The 19,516-nt window shown below is 48.9% G+C and overlaps 1 protein-coding gene across 1 annotated transcript in view; it reads right to left on the bottom strand.

Annotated features, from left to right (window-relative positions):
* Positions 1–241: 241 nt before the first annotated feature.
* PAPPA (pappalysin 1) overlaps positions 242–19,516 on the bottom strand; it is a 254,703-nt gene continuing 235,428 nt past the window's right edge. Inside the window, exon 22 of the mRNA XM_068974426.1 lies at positions 242–358. Within this exon, the coding sequence (XP_068830527.1) occupies positions 251–358 (108 nt within the window). The 3' untranslated portion in view covers positions 242–250. The remainder of the gene's footprint in view (positions 359–19,516) is intronic.

Raw genomic sequence — 19,516 nt, 5'->3', positions numbered from 1 at the left:
GACTGCACACTGTACGTGCAACCTTCCTAAGACTTTGAGATGGGATTCCATTCCATCATTCAACATGGCGAGACTTGGTTCACACGCCTGTACTACGAGTCCTTCCTGGGTGAAATTAAAGGCAGACCGGTTGGGTGCTAAGGATCCCTGGTGTGGAGAGGCCATTCCGTTGAGCAGCTGACTGTGAAATCAATACCAAAGGGATGCGGGTCCTGGCGTTGGGAATTCTTTGACAACTCCTTGTCCTTCCTTAGCCATGGCTGTATCCTCGGAGGTCTTTCCGGGTGTGTTCTTGGGCCTGGGGGTCCCGGCAAGCACAGTCACCCTGTAGGTCACAAGACATGGGGAAGGGTGTGACCTGCAGAGAGAAAGGCAGAAGAGATGCGTCAGGTGCTTGGGGCTGAAACAGAAACTTCTAGAGAAGCAGTGCAGGGCAGAGGGTTCATCACTGGATGTTGGGGCAGCAGATTCAAGTCCAAGTCATGCCTTTGCTTCTTGCTAGCCTTATGATAATGTCTATCAGGATCACCATGGGCGTTATCATAGCTGTTTACATTTTCAGGGCCATGTATTACAGGCCAGGCAATGTGCTAAATGCTTTACAACCAGGAAAGAACTGAATTCTTCAACAACTCTGTAAAGTGAAAGTGAAGTCGCTCAGTCATGTCCGACTCTTTGCAACCCCATGGACTATAGCCTAGCAGACTCCTCCGTCCATGGGGTTTTCCAGGCAAGAATATTGGAGGAGATCTTCCCGACCCAGGGATTGAACCCAGGTCTCCTGCATTGTAGGCAGACGCTTTACCGTCTGAGCCACCAGGGAAGTCCACCTCTGTAAGACAGGCACTAGAACAACCGCCCTTTTACAGGTGGGGAAACTGAGGCTCAGAAAGCGGCAGGCATTTGCCCAAAATGGAGGTGGTGGTGTTTAGTTGGTTCAGTCGTGTCCAAATTTCGCGACCCTATGGACTGTAGCCCTCCAGACTCCACTGTTCATGGGATTTCTCAGGTAAGAATATCGGAGTGGGTTGCCATTTCCTCCTCCATGGGGTCTTCCCAACTATCGCAAGACAATGCGATAATGTCTTTTAGGAAAACCTAACTCTCTGCACATATTGGTAATTTTGATTTGGGGATTATGAAAATGGCAAAAGCTTTTGCCAGCAAGCTCCGACCACCTTCTAGGACAATGATCCCCAACCTTTCTGGGACCAGGGACCAGTTTCGTTGAAGACAGTTTTGCCATGGTCCTGGGTGGTGGGGGATGGTTTGGGGATGATTCAAATGCATTACATTTAATGTGCACTTTATTTCCATTATTATTACATCAGCTCCACCTCAGATCGTCAGGCATTAGATGCCAGAGGTTGGGGACCCCTGTTCTAGAGCGCCTGAAATCCTGGAGGGGAACATTTCACAGAGAGAATTTTTTTGCAGAAAACTAGGTTGAGGGGTCCTAGGAGCAGATTTTAGCATAAGAAAAAGTGAGCGGTGCACGACGTGACAATTTGATATATGTATAGATTATAAAATTGGGGGAAAAGAGAAAAAATAAGAGGCCCAAATTTCATTTCCCAGTCCATCCCTTCACATGCTTTGTGATCTTGGGCTGGCTTTCCTTTCTAGAAACTGTGAGAAAGAGCCCAGCAGAGTGAACGTCCTCCCAACACGGCAAAGGATCTGTCTTTGCAAAGAGCACAGAGCGGTCCCTGCTTGAGCCCCAGCCTGGGCTGACGCAAGTGGATTTCACCTCATTGCATCATGACATTTGCATAGAGCTTTCCCCAGAGGGACCCCATCTGCGCAGATGGATGTAATGGCCTCATTCACCTCCTGCCTGGGCAGGGTCTCGAGTGCTCACAAGGCTCAGAGAGCATCTTTGTCCCTCTGGCTGTGGGCTCGTTCTCCTGAACACTTTTTCTCTCTGCTCCGTGTCCTTCTTTCTTCCCTCTTTGCCTCCCCAACCTCTCTCCATCCTGCAACTTTTCAATAATTTAAAAGTGTAAGAATGAACCAGAAGATTGAAGTTGAAGCCCCAGCTCTCTCACCTAATTGAGGTGTGACCTTGAATAGGTGACAATTTCTCTGAGCCTCGGTGATCTTTCCTAAAAGGGGAGAGGCGAAAGCATGCCCCTCCAGTGGCTGTGACAAGGGGTAATGAATTAGCTGATAAAATGAGCATAGCAAGCAATGCTTGCCGCATGCCGGGTGTGCCTCTTTCTCAGTAAGCAAGGTGGGAACTGTATCAGCCTTGCTCACTCTCGTGTCCCCAGCGTCTAAGCTGCAGAATACGGATGCAGGTCTGTTCTCTTCTCCCTCTCTCTGACTCTCACCGCAGTATGGCTAGTGCAACTTGTCGTTTCCCTCTTCAGTTCCAGCTCACAGGTCTGGGATGCCCTGGTGAGCACCCCTACAGCTACCACTTCCATGCAGAGCCTTGCTGCGTTCAGCTGCTCATGGTGCCCTGATTCCAGGACACTCCCCAGCCTCCATGCATATGCAGGGGCTGTACCGTCCCATCTTAAATGTTCTTCTGCAACTTCTTCACCGCCCTAAGAAGCAGAGAACGTTAGACTTGGAAGAGACCTCGAGAAAATCCTCCAAAGTGGGGAGACTGAGGGCAGAGCCAGGTCCAGATCTAATAACTGAGGTCCAGTGGGGAGACCCTGTGAGCAGAGAGGCCTGGATTAGCATCCTTACTTGCTGAAGACTTCAGTAAGGCCTCATACTCGCTGAACAACTGTGGGAAAAACCCCTTCACTGCCATCACCCTGAATTTGTGTATCTAGAAAATGGTGCTGAAAAAAAAAAAAAAATACAGCAAGTCCTCTCCATACGAATGAGTTCCATTCCCAGAGCACATTTGTTAAGTCCAGTGTGACCCTAAGTCCAACAAAATTAGCCTAGGTACCCAACTAACAATTGTCTCTAGTACTATATAGACAATCATCTATACAGTACTGTACAGTAACAGGTTTATAATACTTTCTGCACAAATAATACATAAAAAACACAAAAAGAAAACATTTTTAATCCTACAGTACAGAAACTTGAAAAGTACCATAGTACAATGACTGGCATACAGGGGCTGGCACGGAGTGAACAGGCAAGAAGAGTTACTGCCTGGAGGGAAAACTGAAGGATCATCAGTGATTGGAGACAGAGCAAGAGGCAAGCTGCAATCACACTCACGCCCGACGTCGATGGCACAGGTTCTGGTTCCTCACTGGAACCAGATGCACGTTCCCATCTTTGCAAGTTTGCACCTTGAAGGTTCGTATGTAGGGGACTTCCTCTACTGTAGTTCAGATGGTTGCAAGGATTCAACAGAAAAGATGCAAAACCTCCCGGAACGCGGTCTAATACCCGGGTCGCTCAATGCTGAGTCGGCTTCCCGCAGGCTTGTACTTCCTGCTTGTGACCCCCTTCCTGCCCTTCTCCTCCCCGACGTGAGCGGCCTCGGTTTCCCCCGGGCCCGTTCCATCCCCTTGCCCGCGTTCTAGTGTTAGGATGACCCGGTGACCGCTCCCGTCTTCTGCACAGTGTGTTCTCTCACTCTTCCCACTGGGCTCCACGAGTCTTTCGGGACAGCCTCACATATGGTTTCTCTCTCCTGCTTCCTGTTGCACCTCACCCAGGCAAACGTGCAACAGATTCTGTCTCTTAGGATAAGACACAAAGTCCTTAGTGAGAGTTCAAGGCCTTGCCTGATCTCCACACCCTTCTTAGACCTCATCTGGTTCCCTTCATCCCCTCGCTCTCTGCGGCTTGTTTGTTTCCTGTTTCCTCAAAGACTCCAGGTGTTTTCCTGGGTTTAAGTCTTCAGCTGTTCCTGTTCCTCCCTGCTCCTGTGCTTTCCTGGCCAGCTCCTCTTCATCCACCAGGTCTTACTGCAAGCCCTGCCTCCTGCCTCCTTAGCCTGACCTAAGACGGGACCATCACACTCCTTCCATACCCTAGCATTCTATCCCTACGCCATTCTTGGACGGAATCACGTCTGCGCCTGTATGCCTGTGCTGTCTGGGCAGGGGCCATGTCTGTGTTGTTGCTTTTTAAAATACGTATTATTTGGCCGTGCTGGGTCTTAGCTGCGGTATGTAAGATTGTTTAGTTGTGGCACGTGGCATCTAGTTCCCTGACTGGGGATAGTATCCAGGCCCCCTGCATTGAGAGCGTGGAATCTGAGCCACTGGACCACCAGGGAAGTCCCCGTGTCTGTGGCTGACCTCTTCATCTACCACGTGGCAGGCATTCAAAGGACCCATGACTGGAGGGACATATGAAAGCACAAATACCCAGGGACAACACCAGTCAGGGGGCCTCTGCTCTTGCACTCCTGTGCTGCGTAACTTCATACAAGTCACCTCCCTTCTCGGGCTTCAGGTTCCCTATCTGTACACCGAGTTGATTTTAATGATCTCTACCTTCCCTTCTGTCTGAGACTCCTTCTCAGCCCCAGAAAGGTGGAAGGTGATGCCCTGGGCAGAAAAGACCAGGAAATGCTGCCCTTCTCCACAGCTTGTGCCTTGCACATCCTCCTTTCTGCCACTCCAGTCCCAGGGGCTTCTCCAGAGTTATCAGCCAGCAGGGCCCTATGATGCCAGGGAGCTTCTCAGGTCCGTGAGGGCACCCTGGCTGTGTGGGGCGTGATGTGTGCACATGCTTTCCTCCTGGCCTGGCCCAGGCAGTTTCAGCGTTCCCTTAAAGACGTGGGTCTGGATCCGCAGGGCAGGAACCTGAGTCGGAACACAACAAAGTCTAGAAGGTTTGGTCTCAGGGGGACGATCGGGGATGCTCCTTGTGCCCTTCCATGCTTGTAAACGCAGGCGCATCAACGGAGCCCTTGCTAGGGCCTGGGAGCACCTTGCTCGACCTTCGGCAGGTAGGTACCTGTGGAGCTGGACTCCCCACCGGCGAGACAAGGGATCTGGTAAGGAGCAACGCCACCTCCCTACCAGCCCGCAGAGGTCCCGGTGTGGAGGACAAGCACGGTATCTCGCCCTTCTTCTCGCCTCTCCGTGACCTGCCTGTTCAGAGCCTGCCTCGGGGGTCTCTGCTCACAGGCATCCTTACTGGCTGGGCATCTACAACTCGTAAGAGAAGGTGGAGCCTGCCTGCCCCACCCACTCCCGCAGGTGTCCCCAGGTCTGACCTGGAAGAGACACGCCCAGGTCCAGTCCACGGCTGTGTGCACACACACGCAGCCACTGCCTGAGGCCGCCGTGCAGCATGGTTCCCACGTGGCTCCACCCAGGCTCGAGAGGCTGCTGTCCTTTAGCTACCCAGCTCACAGATGGTAAAATAGAGGCCTCGGCCTGTCTCAGACCTGCCCTGGAACTCACTACTTGTCAACCTGGTAGATGCTGCAGGATTTTAAGCCCCCACTCTGGACACTGAGAACTTATCGGCAAGCCCGAACAAGAGGGGGAAGGCAGTGCTCCGTCCCCCATCCCGGCCGAGTGCTATGGGGCATGTTTAATGGTCATTCGCCTCCTACCTCCTACCTCTTATGGTACCTGGTGCCCCGTTACTCACCCTTCCCAGCAGCTCTCATAAGGCAGCTATTCCCACAATCCTCGTTTTACATCTTAGAGGAAATGAAGATGCGAAGAGGTGAGTCATTTGTCTGGCAGGGTGCCTTGGACCTGCGCCCCAATTTGTAACTGCTCCCCGGCACTGTTCCCCCAGGAGGCAGGGTCCCCTTTCACAGAAGAAGAAGCTGAGGTCTGGTAGAGACAAGTCCCATCCCAATAAAGCTGGCTCCAAGCCTGACTCCCAGATGCCCGGATTCCCCGAGCAGCTTTCCACCTTCTCCCCCGGATGGCCTCCCAAGCAAACCTACCACCCACGGCATCAAGGCCTCGGCGGCCAGTTTACATTTGGGATTCCCAGCATCGTGCAGCTAGGCTGTCCCATAAACGGCTTGGCCACCCACTCTGGGATTCTGTCAACAAGCCCAGGTCGGTGATGGAAGGCCAAGGTTCTCGCTTTTTCCTCTAGGCTGGAGACAGGGCTCAGCACAGGGGTTTCAACCCATGGGTGAGCTGCCCAGGGTAACACCTCCACCCGAGTGTGTGTGAGCGGCTCAGGAATGCAGCCTGGCCAACGCCACGGGGGCCTGGCGGAAGGGCTGTCTGAGGCTGGCTTCTGACTCACTCAACAGGGAGGTCACAGCAGAGGGTGGGCGGCGTGGGGGAGCGGGAGGCGTGCTGCAGTGAAGGTCAGAAAGCCTGACTGTCCACCCCGCCCACGCGGGGCCCTGGGCCACTCGCTTCACTACCATGAGTCTCTGGGTCGCCGCAGTGTTGATGGAAAGACTTAGTGACCTCAAGCAGACCAAGGCCTGATGCTGGGGCTCCTCTATAGCTCCCTTGGGACTGTGCAGATCTGTGCCTGGCACGGGGCATGCAGCAGTCAGGGAATGCCAAAGCTTGTTTAGACGCGGGTAAGTGGAGGAGAAAGCGCGAAGTGTGGGTAATGTGGAGGAGTGCACCCGGTTAGACAGGAGACCTGGTCTGAGTCCTTGTGTTGTCAGCAGTGGAGCAGTGTAAGGTAGTGAAGTGCTAGCAGGCAAGTGACTTCTTTGCAGGGAGGGGGATTAGGTTTGCCTATCTATAAGACAGAGGAAATAACAGTCCTGCCATGCAGAAGTGTTTTGGATAAAGTATAAAATCAAGGACAACACTTGCATAAGGCCTGGTGTAGAATTCGTGCTCACTAAATGATGTCGGTGACAGTGGTGATGATGTGGTAATGCCACTGATGATGGTTGTGATGATCGTCATTCTAGGGGGATAGAAAGGCCAGGTTCTTTTCATAGGATCAAGTTTGAAATGAGTGTTGAATTCACCCACAGGAAAAAAAAAAAGTCAAAGTTACACCCCAAGTGGGGGAAATCCTAACACTCCAGAAACCAGTGGGTGGAAGAATTAGTCTATTTGGCTTAGTCATTTGCCTACTGTCTTACTAATCTTCCAAGTTGAGCACATGTGTTCCCTCTTCCAGGAAGCCTTCTAGGATTCTCTCGGCTGGTTCAGTCTTTAAAATCATCGAATACTCCCATCGCTCCCTAGATAAAGTTCAGACTCCCCAGTGTGGCTTACAGAAGCCTTGCTTGCGCCCCAGATTCACCTCTCATGCCCTCACCTCTTGCACTGTGCTCTGGCCCTTTTCAGGGAATCAGAGTTTCCTGACTGTGTTCCCTTGTTCTGGGCTTTGCACAGACTCTGCACTCTGCCAGGAACATGCTTCTCTCTCATCTTTCTCTCTGGCCTTCCCCTCACTACTTTTACCTGGGTAAGACCTGCTGCGACTTCCCCGCCTCACCTCTAACATGGTCTTCTCTGAGGATCTCTGGTGATTGGCCTCAGTTGTTGGGTCTCCATTAGCATTTCCTGGCCTCTCAGTGCCTGCCCATGGGTCCCCATGACCTCATGGCTGGGCCTGGCCCCTCTGCTCATGGCCTAGCACAGTCGCTATCACATAGCAGGTTCTCAGCAGTAGGGGACATGGGAACTTGGGATAAAACAATGACGAAAATAAATGCACCTTCTCACTGTCATGAAATTTTTCTTCCAACAGCAAGAGGTATCGAAATAGCCAGGCAACGAATAATACATACATTCTCACAGTATGTGCCAAAGTGATGCGTGTTATGAAAGGAAGGAAGACATGGAAGCCGAGGTCAATGGTGCAGAAGGGCCAGAGGTGATGGAAGGCGGGTGGTCAGGGTGGGGCACGTTGAACACACAGAACTTGGGCAAGAGACCTGGAGTGAGCCATAAGGATGAATGGAGAAGAATGTTCTTGGCCAAAAGAACAGCTCGTGGTGAAGGCTGGAAGGAAGCAGGATGCCTGGCCTGTGTGCAGGGTGGCAAGGAGTCCCGAGGGCTGGAGAGAAGTGGAGGAAGGCACCAATAGTGGGGGGGTTGGTGAGGTCTTGGGGTGGGCAGAGCACTCAGGGCCTCGCAGGCTGCTGGGAGGACCAGTGTTCACTCTGGGGAAGTGGAGAGGCACAGAGAGCTGTGCGCAGAGATGCGATGCCATCCTGACTCCTTTTCAGAGGACCATTCAGGTTGCTAAGCTGAGACGTTAGAGCTGTTGACATGCACCCCCAACTCTGCAAACAACCCTCTATCAGCTCTGCTGAGATGACTGCTTCCCATCTAAAGCTCCTGACTGTCTTCCCCTATCTTACAGAATCATTAGCCTCCTTAGACCAATGAGCTCCACTGGGGTTTCAATACCCTTTCCCAAGAAAGCAGGTTTTCACTTAGATTTGAGCAAATACAGGTGGCAGGCCTACGCTTCATTTTATCAGTTGGGCATGTCATCCTGTGCCGAGACACGCTCCTGGGGCCAATTTTTAACTCTTCCCTGGTCCCCTGACCCTGATTAGCCTTCAAGTTCCTGTTCAAGGACCACCTCACTCAGGAAGCCACGTGGAGAGTCCTTAGACATGAATCTAATCCAAACATCAGGAGATAAAAACTCAAGGCAAGCCTGGCCTGGCCAAGGCCGCAGAACTGAGCTGTAGAGTTGGGGCCACACCGCAGCTCCCCAGACATCTTCCAGAGCCAGTCTCTTAGCAGCCAACCGAAACATGACTGCCACCATCGTTCCAGGCCCCGCACCTTGGAAAACACTGGTATGTCAAATACTTGAAGGTTACTTCTCCTTCCTCCCTTACACCCTGCTACACATGCGGACCTAGAATGAGTCCAGTTAGAAATAATGATCGTTCGCCGTTGGTATAGGGGGAAGCTGTTGAAGCAACCATTCTGGAAATCTGCTCTGTGTTCTGGACTCCTCTTGGCTCCAATAAGAAAATACTGAGTCCCACCTCTTCCTGTCTGCCTTGCAGTGCACACAGGTGCCTGGGTAGGAAGCTGGGCATGCCTGGCAGGTAGTTTCCTCAGACATTCCTGCACTGTCCTGTCTCGTCTTCCAGCAGGGCCCAGGTCACCCCACGAGGCAGATGAGGGGAACAGCGGGGGTCTGAACAGACAAGCGAGGGGGGAAGGCTGGAGGGAACAGACAGACATCATTCTGGCTAAAGTGACAGGGAGGTCTCAGCTCCAGGGGCCAGAAAGAGGTTTTAGGTGGAAAGTAGGAGGAAGGATCCACACAGTTAAAGGCTTTGGCATAGTCAATAAAGCAGAAATAAATGTTTTCCTGGAACTCTCTTGCTTTTTTGATAATCCAGCAGATGTTGGCAATTTGATCTCTGGTTCCTCTGCCTTTTCTAAAACCAGCTTGAACATCTGGAAATTCACGGTTCACGTATTGCTGAAGCCTGGCTTGGAGAATTTTGAGCATTAATAAAGCATTACTTTACCAGTGTATGAGATGAGTACAATTGTGCACTAGTTTGAGCATTCTTTGGCATAGCCTTTCTTTGGGATTGGAATGAAAACTGACCTTTTCCAGTCCTGCGGCCACTGCTGAGTTTTCCACATTTGCTGGCATATTGAGTGCAGTACTTTCACAGCATCATCTTTCAGGATTTGAAATAGCTCCACTGGAATTCCACATCGCCTCCACTAGCTTTGTTCGTAGTGATGCTTTCTAAGGCTCACTTGACTTCACATTCCAGGATGTCTGGCTTTAGGTGAGTGATCACACCTTCGTGATTATCTGGGTTGTGAAGATCTTTTTTGTACAGTTCTGCTGTGTATTCTTGCCACCTCTTCTTAATATCTTCTGCTTCTGTTAGGTCCATACCATTTCTGTCCTTTGTGGAGTCCATCTTTGCATAAAATGTTCCCTTGGTATCTTTAATTTTCTTGAAAAGAGCTCTAGTCTTTCCCATTCTATTGTTTTCCTCTATTTCTTTGCGTTGATCGCTGAGGAAGGCTTTCTTACCTCTCCTTGCTATTCTTTGGAACTCTGCATTCAAAAGGTTAAAAAGCTGGCTTAAAGCTCAGCATTCAGAAAACTAAGATCATGGCATCTGGTCCCGTCACTGCATGGTAAATAGATGGGGAAACAGTGGAAACAGTGTCTGACTTTATTTTTCGGGGCTCCAAAATCACTGCAGATGGTGATTGCAGCCATGAAATTAAAAGACATTTACTCCTTGGAAGGAAAGTTATGACCAACCTCGACAGCATATTCAAAAGCAGAGACATTACTTTGCCAACAAAGGTCTGTCTAGTCAAGGCTATGGTTTTTCCAGTGGTCATGTATGGATGTGAGAGTTGGACTATAAAGAAAGCTGAGTGCCAAAGAATTGATGCTTTTAACTGTGGTTCTGGAGAAGACTCTTGAGAGTCCCTTGGACTGCAAGGAGATCCAACCAGTCCAACCTAAAGGAGATCAGCCCTGGGTGGACTGATGTTGAAGCTGGAACTCCAATACTTTGGCCACCTGATGCAAAGAGCTGACTCATTCGCAGAGACCCTGATGCTGGGAAAGATTGAGGGCAGGAGAGAAGGGGATGACAGAGGATGAGGTAGTTGGATGGCATCACCGACTCAATGGACAGGGGTTTGGGTGAACTCCGGGAATTGGTGATGGACAGGGGAGACCTGGCGTGCTGCGGTTCATGGGGTTGCAAACAGTCAGACACCACTGAGCGACTGAACTGAACTGAGGAGGAAGGACGTGCAGGAGAAGCCACGGAGTGCTTCACCCTGCTCCTGGAGTTCCTACCCGGGACCCCAGTCCAGCAGGGCCAGGAAGCAAGAGGAAAGGGATTCCAGGAAGGGCATGGTACAAGCCCAGAGCAAGCGGATGTTCAGAACAAGGGTCAGAGGCAGGTGCTGTGTGACTTGGAATCACATGGTTTGTGTCTCAGGTCTACCACTTACCAGCTGTGTGATCTCAACCCGTCTAAGCCTCAGTTATACCATCTATAAAGTGGGGCTAAAAAAGACCGTGCCTACAGCAGGGCTGCGCTGCTGATGAAATAAAACGACACATGGAAGAAAAGGGGACGCTGTGCTTGGTAGGCAGTAAGCTCTCGAAACACAGCAGCTACTGTCATTTGCTTGGTGTCAGGAAATCCTAAATCCTACACAGAGATCTGCCCCCCTGTATAAGTGATTCCACCTCTCTGAGTCTCAAATGTGGGCTTTGTTGGACGGTTCTGGTTCTAGAGTCTAAACGGAATAGTATGCACAGAGATGCTATCCCATGGCCAAGCACCTGTAAGTGCTCAATTACAGTCATTTTGGAAAGTGCAGGGAGTCAGTCTCCACTGTCAATGAGATTCTGAGCACCAGGCTGGGAGTTTACAGGCAGGGGACTTGCCATGAGATGGAACTGGGGCCATGAGTACAGGTGGGAGTGAAATAGGCTGGCAGGTAAGAGATGGGAGGGGTATGGGAGAGAGAAAGCCAGCCTCTGGCCCCTCTCCTGCCCCAAGAGGCTTCCTGCTGTGGAAGCTGGAGACGGAAAGGCAGGACTTTTTTGTGCCCAGGGGAAACTCCTGTCTGGGCAGTCAAGGATGACTGGCAGGGCTGGGAGTCTCCGCTATTCCCCACCCTGGGGAAAGCTGTTCTTGCCTTGTCAAAGTGAGTGAGCAGGGGTCCCACACCCAAGGCTCCCTGGCATTCTGGGTCCACAGCGAAATGTCTCCAGCTGGACCAGGTAGGGTCATGCCCAGGTGCACTGAGGACAGGCTCTGCAACCCCCCCGCCCCCGCTTCCCTCTTTTGTGGTGCAGCCCCTGCAGCAGAACAAGCTGGGCTTTGGACTTAGACGGAATTGGCTTCGACTCTGGCCCATGGCACTTGCAGCCAGTAAACTCAAGTCCTGTAAGTACTTGCTAAGCCCGAACTTAAGGGCTTCCCTGCTGGCTCAGCTGGTAAAGAATCTGCCTGCAATGCGGAGACCTGGGTTTGATCCCTGGGCTGGGAAGATCCCTTGGAGAAGGGAATGGCTACCCACTCCAGTATTCTTGCCTGGAGAATTCCACAGACTGGGGTGCCTGGTGAGCTACGGGCTACAGCCCATGGGGTTGGAAAGTCAGACTTGACTGAGTGACTCACACACAAGCCCCAACTGGTTCCCAGTGCCCTGCCAGGGTTGACATGAGGATTAAAGAAGGTAAGGGAGAATGCAAGTCTGACGTGCGGCAGTTCACTAATAGGCATCCTGTCTTATTATCTTCTGTCTCTATAAAGCAGCCACTGCAAGCACAGTTGGCTGGAGATGAGAGAGTAGAAGGGTTTCAAGAAGTTGGAGTTTATGTAGAAGGTAGGTTGGGGAATTTAAACTGTAGGAGTATGACTTTAATTTGAATCACCTTTGTTCTCCAGAAGTCAGACTTCAGGACTCTCGCATCTGAAGAGATGTCCAGACAGTCCTGTGCACAGAATAACTACGGTAAAGCCACCTCACGGTGACAGAGGCCATCAGGCTCTCTAATCCACAGGTGAAGGTCACACAGAGTCCCCACAGCTCTCCCCATTCTTCTCCCAGCCACCATTCACCTGCACCAGGAAAGGCCCTCCTCATTCTTCAGGTCTCAGTGTGAATCTCTCTTAGACTTCCCTGGTGGCTCAGATGGGAAAGCGTCTGTCTACACTGCGGGAGACCTTGGGAACGCTTTCTCTGACCTTCACACTGTTCTTCAAATGACCCCCCCCACCTTCCTTTCACTGTCCCTTCTGCAAAGGTCACTAGATACATAGCTATATACCTCAGTGGGGCTTTCCTGGTGGCTCAGTGGTAAAGAATCCACCCGCCAAGCAGGAGATGTGGGTTCGATCCCTGGGTTTCAGATGATCCCCTGGAGAAGGAAATGGCAACCCACTCCAGTACTCTTGCCTGGAAAATCCCCATGGATAGAGGAGCTTGGTGGACTACAGTCCATGGGGTTGCAAAAGGGTCAGATGCAACTGAGTGACTAACAACAGCAACACACCTCACTGCTTATAGTCTGGCTCCCCTTACAGACCTGCCCTTACAGACAAGGGCAGGTGTGGCGCCGGGACTCTGCCGTGTGCCCAGCCTGGTCCAGTGGTCAGCCCATAGCGATGCTCCATGAACACACATCTCCTGTCATGGAGGAAGCCTGCTCACCTACATTCCATCGCCTTGGCCAACAGGAAGAAGTGCAAAAGTGGAAGAAGGTAGTCTTTGAACACAAAAGGCTAAAATTACATTCATAATGTAGATAGAAAAGGGGAAAAAAGGACTAGGAAACATATTCAGAACTAGCTAGAAAACAGACTCTGGGTCCTTGACTCGAGGGACAACACTCATCTCTGAACCCTGGAGCCTGAAACTGCTGCAGCTGAACCTAGTATAGGAAGACAGGGTCAAAATGACCACCTGAGATGTACACCTATATATTCCAGTGACTGTAACCACCTGGAATCTGCACCTGAGCCTGAATTACGACTGCATGTCCCTACCATGCGCTCTGTAGAAATAACAATCCATTTAAGAAAGTTTCCCAATAAAATTAGTTTTTATATTTTAATATATTAGTTTTATATTTTAATGTTTTAGTACGTAAGTTATAGTTGGTAGGAAAATTCTTTTAATCAGAGCTGCTGTTTGTCTAGCTGATGGTGTCAGATGAATCACATGTCATAATTGTACACAAGCTTCATTGTCTATTCACTGTCAAAGTGGCTGACTCCATGGGAGTGACAGAGACACACTGTATTCATTTGGCATCAGGAATCGAGAGCCTTCAAAACGCTCACACCTGGAGGGGGCATTGAAATGGAGGATGAGTAGGACATGGAGCTCATCTTCTCCCACCAAACACTACAAATACATCTTCAAGGAGAACCATTCACCCGGAACAGCTAGTGAATGCCGACAGAATACCTCAGACTTCCAAAGAGACAAGGAAACCTCCTCGTAACCAGGTAGGACAAAGGGAAAAAGAAAAGGAAGGAATCTGAATGGAGCCTGCGCCGCAGGGAGGGAGCTATGCAGGAGGAAAGTTTCTGCACCCAGGGGCGTCTCCTCACCCGGGGGAACATCCGCTGGATGGAAGAGGAGCTGCGAGGAGAGCACAGCAGCCAGGAAGACAGAGCCCAGCAGCCCCCTGTGCTCCCCAGTCTGGCACATTCCTATGTCAGTGCAGGGCGAGCCGGGTACAGAAGATGAGGCTTCAGAGGTCAGACCCAGGGAGAAGAACGCGGTCGGCTGCACGGAAGAGCCGGAACAGACTAGACTGCAGCAACCAAGGGTGTACCTGGAAGGAGCCTGGGCCCCGCAGCGCCAAGGCGCTGTTATGAGGGGTGTGTGAGGAGAGGGGTGGGACCACCATCGGGGCTTCTTTCCCTGTGCGTGCTCCCAGACACCAGGACTCCAGCTACAGGAGCTCTGTGACCCGGCATTAGTCCTACCGCCACCATGGGTACAGGCTGATGCCACAAGACCTGGCAGTAGGTGCCAGGCCCCAACCCTGCTGTTCCAGGAGCCTGCAAAGGGCCACCGTAGCGGCACACCCCATAGCAAGGGGACAACGGCCAGTACCTGGTGAAGAAAGGAGCAGCAAGCATCCGAACTATAGAAACAGCCCTCGATCCCAGAAAAGACGGCAGAGTAGAAGGAGTGAGCTCAGCTCCTCCCAGGAAAACACGAGATCACAACTAACTGCTGACAACCATCAATAGGAAAGCCTGGAGCCTACCAACACAGAGATTTTACAGACTAAGAAGAAGCCACAATAAGAGCGCAAGAGGAAGGGTGCTTTCCTGACCTAATCAAACCCCACAGCTGCTGGGTGGGTGACCTGCAAGATAACGATATCGCAGAGGTTCTCCCACAAGAGTGAGTGTCCTGAGCACCACGTCAGTCTCCCCAGCCTGAGGGCAAGGCATCAGGAAGAAGAAACCCCAAAGCATCTGGCTCGAGTGTGGGAGCTCCTCGGGACTGGGGGAAATGGCAGGTTTCACTCTTGCAGGACACACACAGTTTCACATACACTACAATCAGGACTGCTCAGCCCAGTAAGGCCCTCATTCAGATTCAACAGAGAAATCAAAAGTTTTACAGACAAGCCAAAGCTAAGAGAATTCAGTACCACACATCCTAAAGGAACTTCTCGAGGTAGGAAAGACAAGGCCACAACAAGATTCAAGAAAATTATAAACAGGGACCTCACCAGTAAAGGCACAGATACAGTTAGGAAACCATCCACACACGAATATGTCAAAGCCAGCAATCACGAGAAGAAGAGAGCACAGATACAAGATACTGGGAATGTGTTTGAGAGATCAGCAACTGAAAATCTGGCACATATACAGACTGCTATATCAAAATCTAATCGGAGCACAAACCAAAAATCTACAGTGGATACACACACAGAAAAAGCAATCCAAACACATTACTAAAGACAGGCATCAAGTCACAGGAGAAGGGGAAAAAGGACCTTCAAAAATACCGATTATACAGAGTGAAGTAAGCCAGAAAGAAAAACACCAATACAGTATACTAACACATATATATGGAATTTAGAAAGATGGCAATGATGACCCTGTATGCAAGACAGGAAAAAAGACACAGCTGTGTATAACGGACTTTTGGTCTCAGAGGGAGAGGGAGAGGGTGGGATGATTTTGGAGAATGGCATTCTATCATGTATACTATCATGTAAGAATTGAATCGCCAGTCCATGTCTGACGCAGGATACAGCTTACTTGGGGTTGGTGCATGGGGATGACCCACTGAGATGTTATGGGGAGGGAGGGGAGGGGGGTTCATGTTTGGGAACACATGTAAGAATTAAAGATTTTAAAATTTAAAAAAAAATAAAAAAAATTAATTAAAAAAAAATACCCAAAGCAATGAACAAAATGGCAATAAGAAATATTCATATTGATAATCGCCTTAACTGTAAATGGATTAAATGCTCTAACCAAAAAACACAAATTGTCTGCATGGATATAAAAACAAAACCGAGGTATATACTGTCTACAAGAGACTAACTTCAGATCTAGGGCCCTATACAGACTGAAAGAGAGGGAATGGAAAAAGGTATTCCATAGCAACACTCATGTCAGACAAAACAGAATTTAAAATAAAGAGACAAGGAAGGACTCTACATAATGATCAAGGGATCAATCCAAGAAGATATGACAATTGTACATATATATGCACCCAACATAGGAGCCCCCTAATATATAAGGCAAGTGCTAACAGCCAGAAAAGGAGAAATAGACACAATAACAATGGGTGAGGTTAACACACTACTCTCACACATGGACAGAGCATCCAGGCAGAAAACCAAGAAGGAAACACAGGCCTTAACTGATATTTATAGAACATTCCATCTGAAAGCAGCAGAATACACTTTTTTCTCAAGTGCATGTGGAACAGTCTACGATGGATCACATCTTGGGCCACAAATCAAGCCTCGGTAAATGTTAGAAAATTGAAATTAAACATCTTTTCCAACCACAATGTTAGGAGTTAGACATCAATTACTAGGGGAAAAAACTTTAAAAACACGAACGCATGGAGACTCAACAATATGTTACTAAACAACCAATGGACCACTGAAAAAATCAAGGGAAAAAAAGTACCTAGAGACAAATGACAATGAAAACATAACTATCCAAAACCATTGGGATGCAGCAAACCATTTCGCAATACAATCCTACCTCAGGAGACAAGAAAAATTTCAATAAACAACCTAGTCTTGTACCTAAAACAACTAAAGAGGAACAAAGTCCCAAGTTAGCAGAAGGAAAGAAATCATAAAGATCAGAGCGGAAATTAATGAAACAGAAATGTAGCAAAGAGCAATGAAACTGAAAGCTGATTCTTTGAGAAGACAAGCAAATTGATAAACCTTTAGGCACACTCATCAAGAAAAAAAGGGAGAGGACTCAAATCCATAAAATTAGAAATGAAAAAGAAGTTACAAACGCAAATGGCCAGGAGAGACTACCAGAAGCAACCACATGGCAATAAATTGGACAAACCAGGAAAAAATGGACAAATGCTTAAAGGATACAACCTTTCAAGACCGAATCAGCAGGACATAGAAAATATGAAGAGACCAATCACAAGTACTGAAATTTAAACACAGATTAAAAAACTTCCAACAAAGAAAAGTTCAGGACCAGACGGCTTCACAGCAAACTCTATCAAACATTTAGAGAAGAGTTAACACTTATCATTTCGAAAATCTTCCAGAACTGCAGAGGAGGGAACACTCTCAAACTCATTTTATGAGGCCATCATAATCCTGATGCCAAAACCAGACAAAATACACCACACACACAAAAGGAAAATTAGCGGCCAATATCACTGATGAACATAGATGCAAAACCACTAGCAAACCAAACCCCACAATACATTAAAAGGATCATACATTATGATCAAGCGGGATTTATCCTAGGGATGCAAAGATCCTTTAATATGTGCAAATCAATCAGTGTGATACACGACATTAACAAACTGAAGAATAAAAACCATATGAGCATCTCAGTAGACACAAAGCTTCTGACAAAATTCAGCATCTATTTATGATAAAAGCCCCCCAGAAAGTGGGGATTTAACTCAATATAATCAAAGCTATATAAGACAAACCCACAGCTAACATCATTCTTAATGGCAAAGGGCCAAAAGCATTTCCTTTAAGATAGGAACAAGGCAAGGAAACCCACTGTCACTACTTTCATTCAATATAGTTTTGGAATCTAATTTTTAAAAAGATACCAATGAACTTATTCATAAAACAGGAACAGATATCAAAAACAAACTTATGTCACCAGACGGGAAACATGGCAGGGGAGGGATAAATCAAGAGCTTGGGATAAACACACACACACACTAACATATGTAAGACAGATAACCAAGAAGGCTGTACTGTATAGCAGAGGGAACTCTATGCAGTATCCGTGATAATCTATATGAGGGAAGAGTCTTACAAAAGAAGGGTTTCGTGTATACCTGAATCACTTTACTGTCCACCTGAAACTAACAAAACTCCGAAAACCAAACACATGCCAATAAGATTAAGATATTAAAAATGCTCACATCTTATATCCTACTCAGGTCAATTCCAAGAATCAGTTGTAAATGAATAATTAGAGCTATAGAATATTTCTATGCAAAAATGTTCATTAGCATCATTACCATTGTGAGAAAATGAAGTCACCTAAAAGTTAAAATCAAAAGTTGGAGACAAATAGTTTCATAAATTATTGTACATCACAACCATATACTAAGTATACTAACAATACACAGCAAAGCGAACGCAATCAGATGAGCCTGGCGCCGACCGAGAGACGCAGTTAACAAGTCTCCAACTTGAGTGTTTCTTGGGTTTTGCCCTGTTTACCCCTTCATTTAGAATCCGAGCATCTTTCCTGCAGGAACAATTTGTCTTAAGGACACTGCAATTCAAAGGGACGAGGACAGAAGCCAGGAACTGTGCTCCATCACTCACTATTCTTCCTTGGACAAATCATCCCTCCTTCATGGGTCTCAGAACCCCCACTAAGGAAATGCCAAGTCCGGACCACATCATCACAGAGGGCTCTGTAGCCGAAATGACCACGAGTCTGTGCCCCCTCCTCTCTAAAGAGCAGTTTCGCCTCTTTAAAAATGAGAGAGAGGGTCAATGATTTTTCAGCTGAGAATATAGATGAGCATGAAGATAGAAACTGTTCCCGATGAACTCATTCATCACAGGAAGACTTTTTAACTCACACTGGGCCAGGCTGGTCCCCCCTCTTCCAGCTCTTGGCTCAGGCCCCAAACTGTGGTTCCAGCTCTCACCAGGAGGAAAGCGGAGGTGGCCCCTCCTCTCTGGGTGGGTGCCACCACAGCTCACCTGGATGCCCCAGTTTTACCATAAACACTTGAATCACTCCCGCTGCATCCTAGTGTGCTAAGGAAGAAAATGGTGACCAAGAGCACACCCGCTAATTTTCCAGGTGTGAACAATGAAAGAGATTATTCAGTGCTTAAAGATCATAACTTACCTTGTCAGGAACGTCTCATCTTGCGTCTTCCCCTAGGCTTTAGCCATACTCCCTAAACGTGTGTGCTCTCTAGGATTTTGCAAGCCAGCCTCCTGCCCCAGACACTTCTCCTGGCCACCTCCCTGCCCCTTCTTATCCCTCAGTTGTGTGCATTGATGAAGATCCCTCCGCAGAGTCTTCTCCAACCCTTTGCCTGGGCCCTCAGGGAATGCTGTTCTCTCCTTTAAAAAGCATTGCTCTTCAACTTGCCAGCTTCCGTACCTGACTCTAAGCTGCGAGGTTAAGGGACCATCTACAAAGATCATCCATGCAGCTCCACACCTTGTTCAGGGCTCAGCACATGATATGAGCTCAAGTACTGAGTACAATGGAGGAGGGCATGGCACCCCGCTCCAGTGTCCTTGCCTGGAGAATCCCAAGGACAGAGGAGCCCTGAGGGGCTACAGTGCACGGGGTCACGAGAGTCAGACACGACTTAGGACTAAACCTCCACCACCACTGAACAAAAGAATGAAAAATACAGTGTGATAGAACACAGTGAAGCCTGTAGGGGAGTGCTGACACACCCAGGACAATGGGCTGTCCAACAACCCAGGGGTGATGCTGGGC

Source organism: Capricornis sumatraensis, chromosome 6, assembly GCF_032405125.1.
Source record: "Capricornis sumatraensis isolate serow.1 chromosome 6, serow.2, whole genome shotgun sequence".
Lineage (NCBI taxonomy): Eukaryota > Metazoa > Chordata > Mammalia > Artiodactyla > Bovidae > Capricornis > Capricornis sumatraensis.
This window is presented reverse-complemented; position numbering and strand designations above follow the sequence as displayed.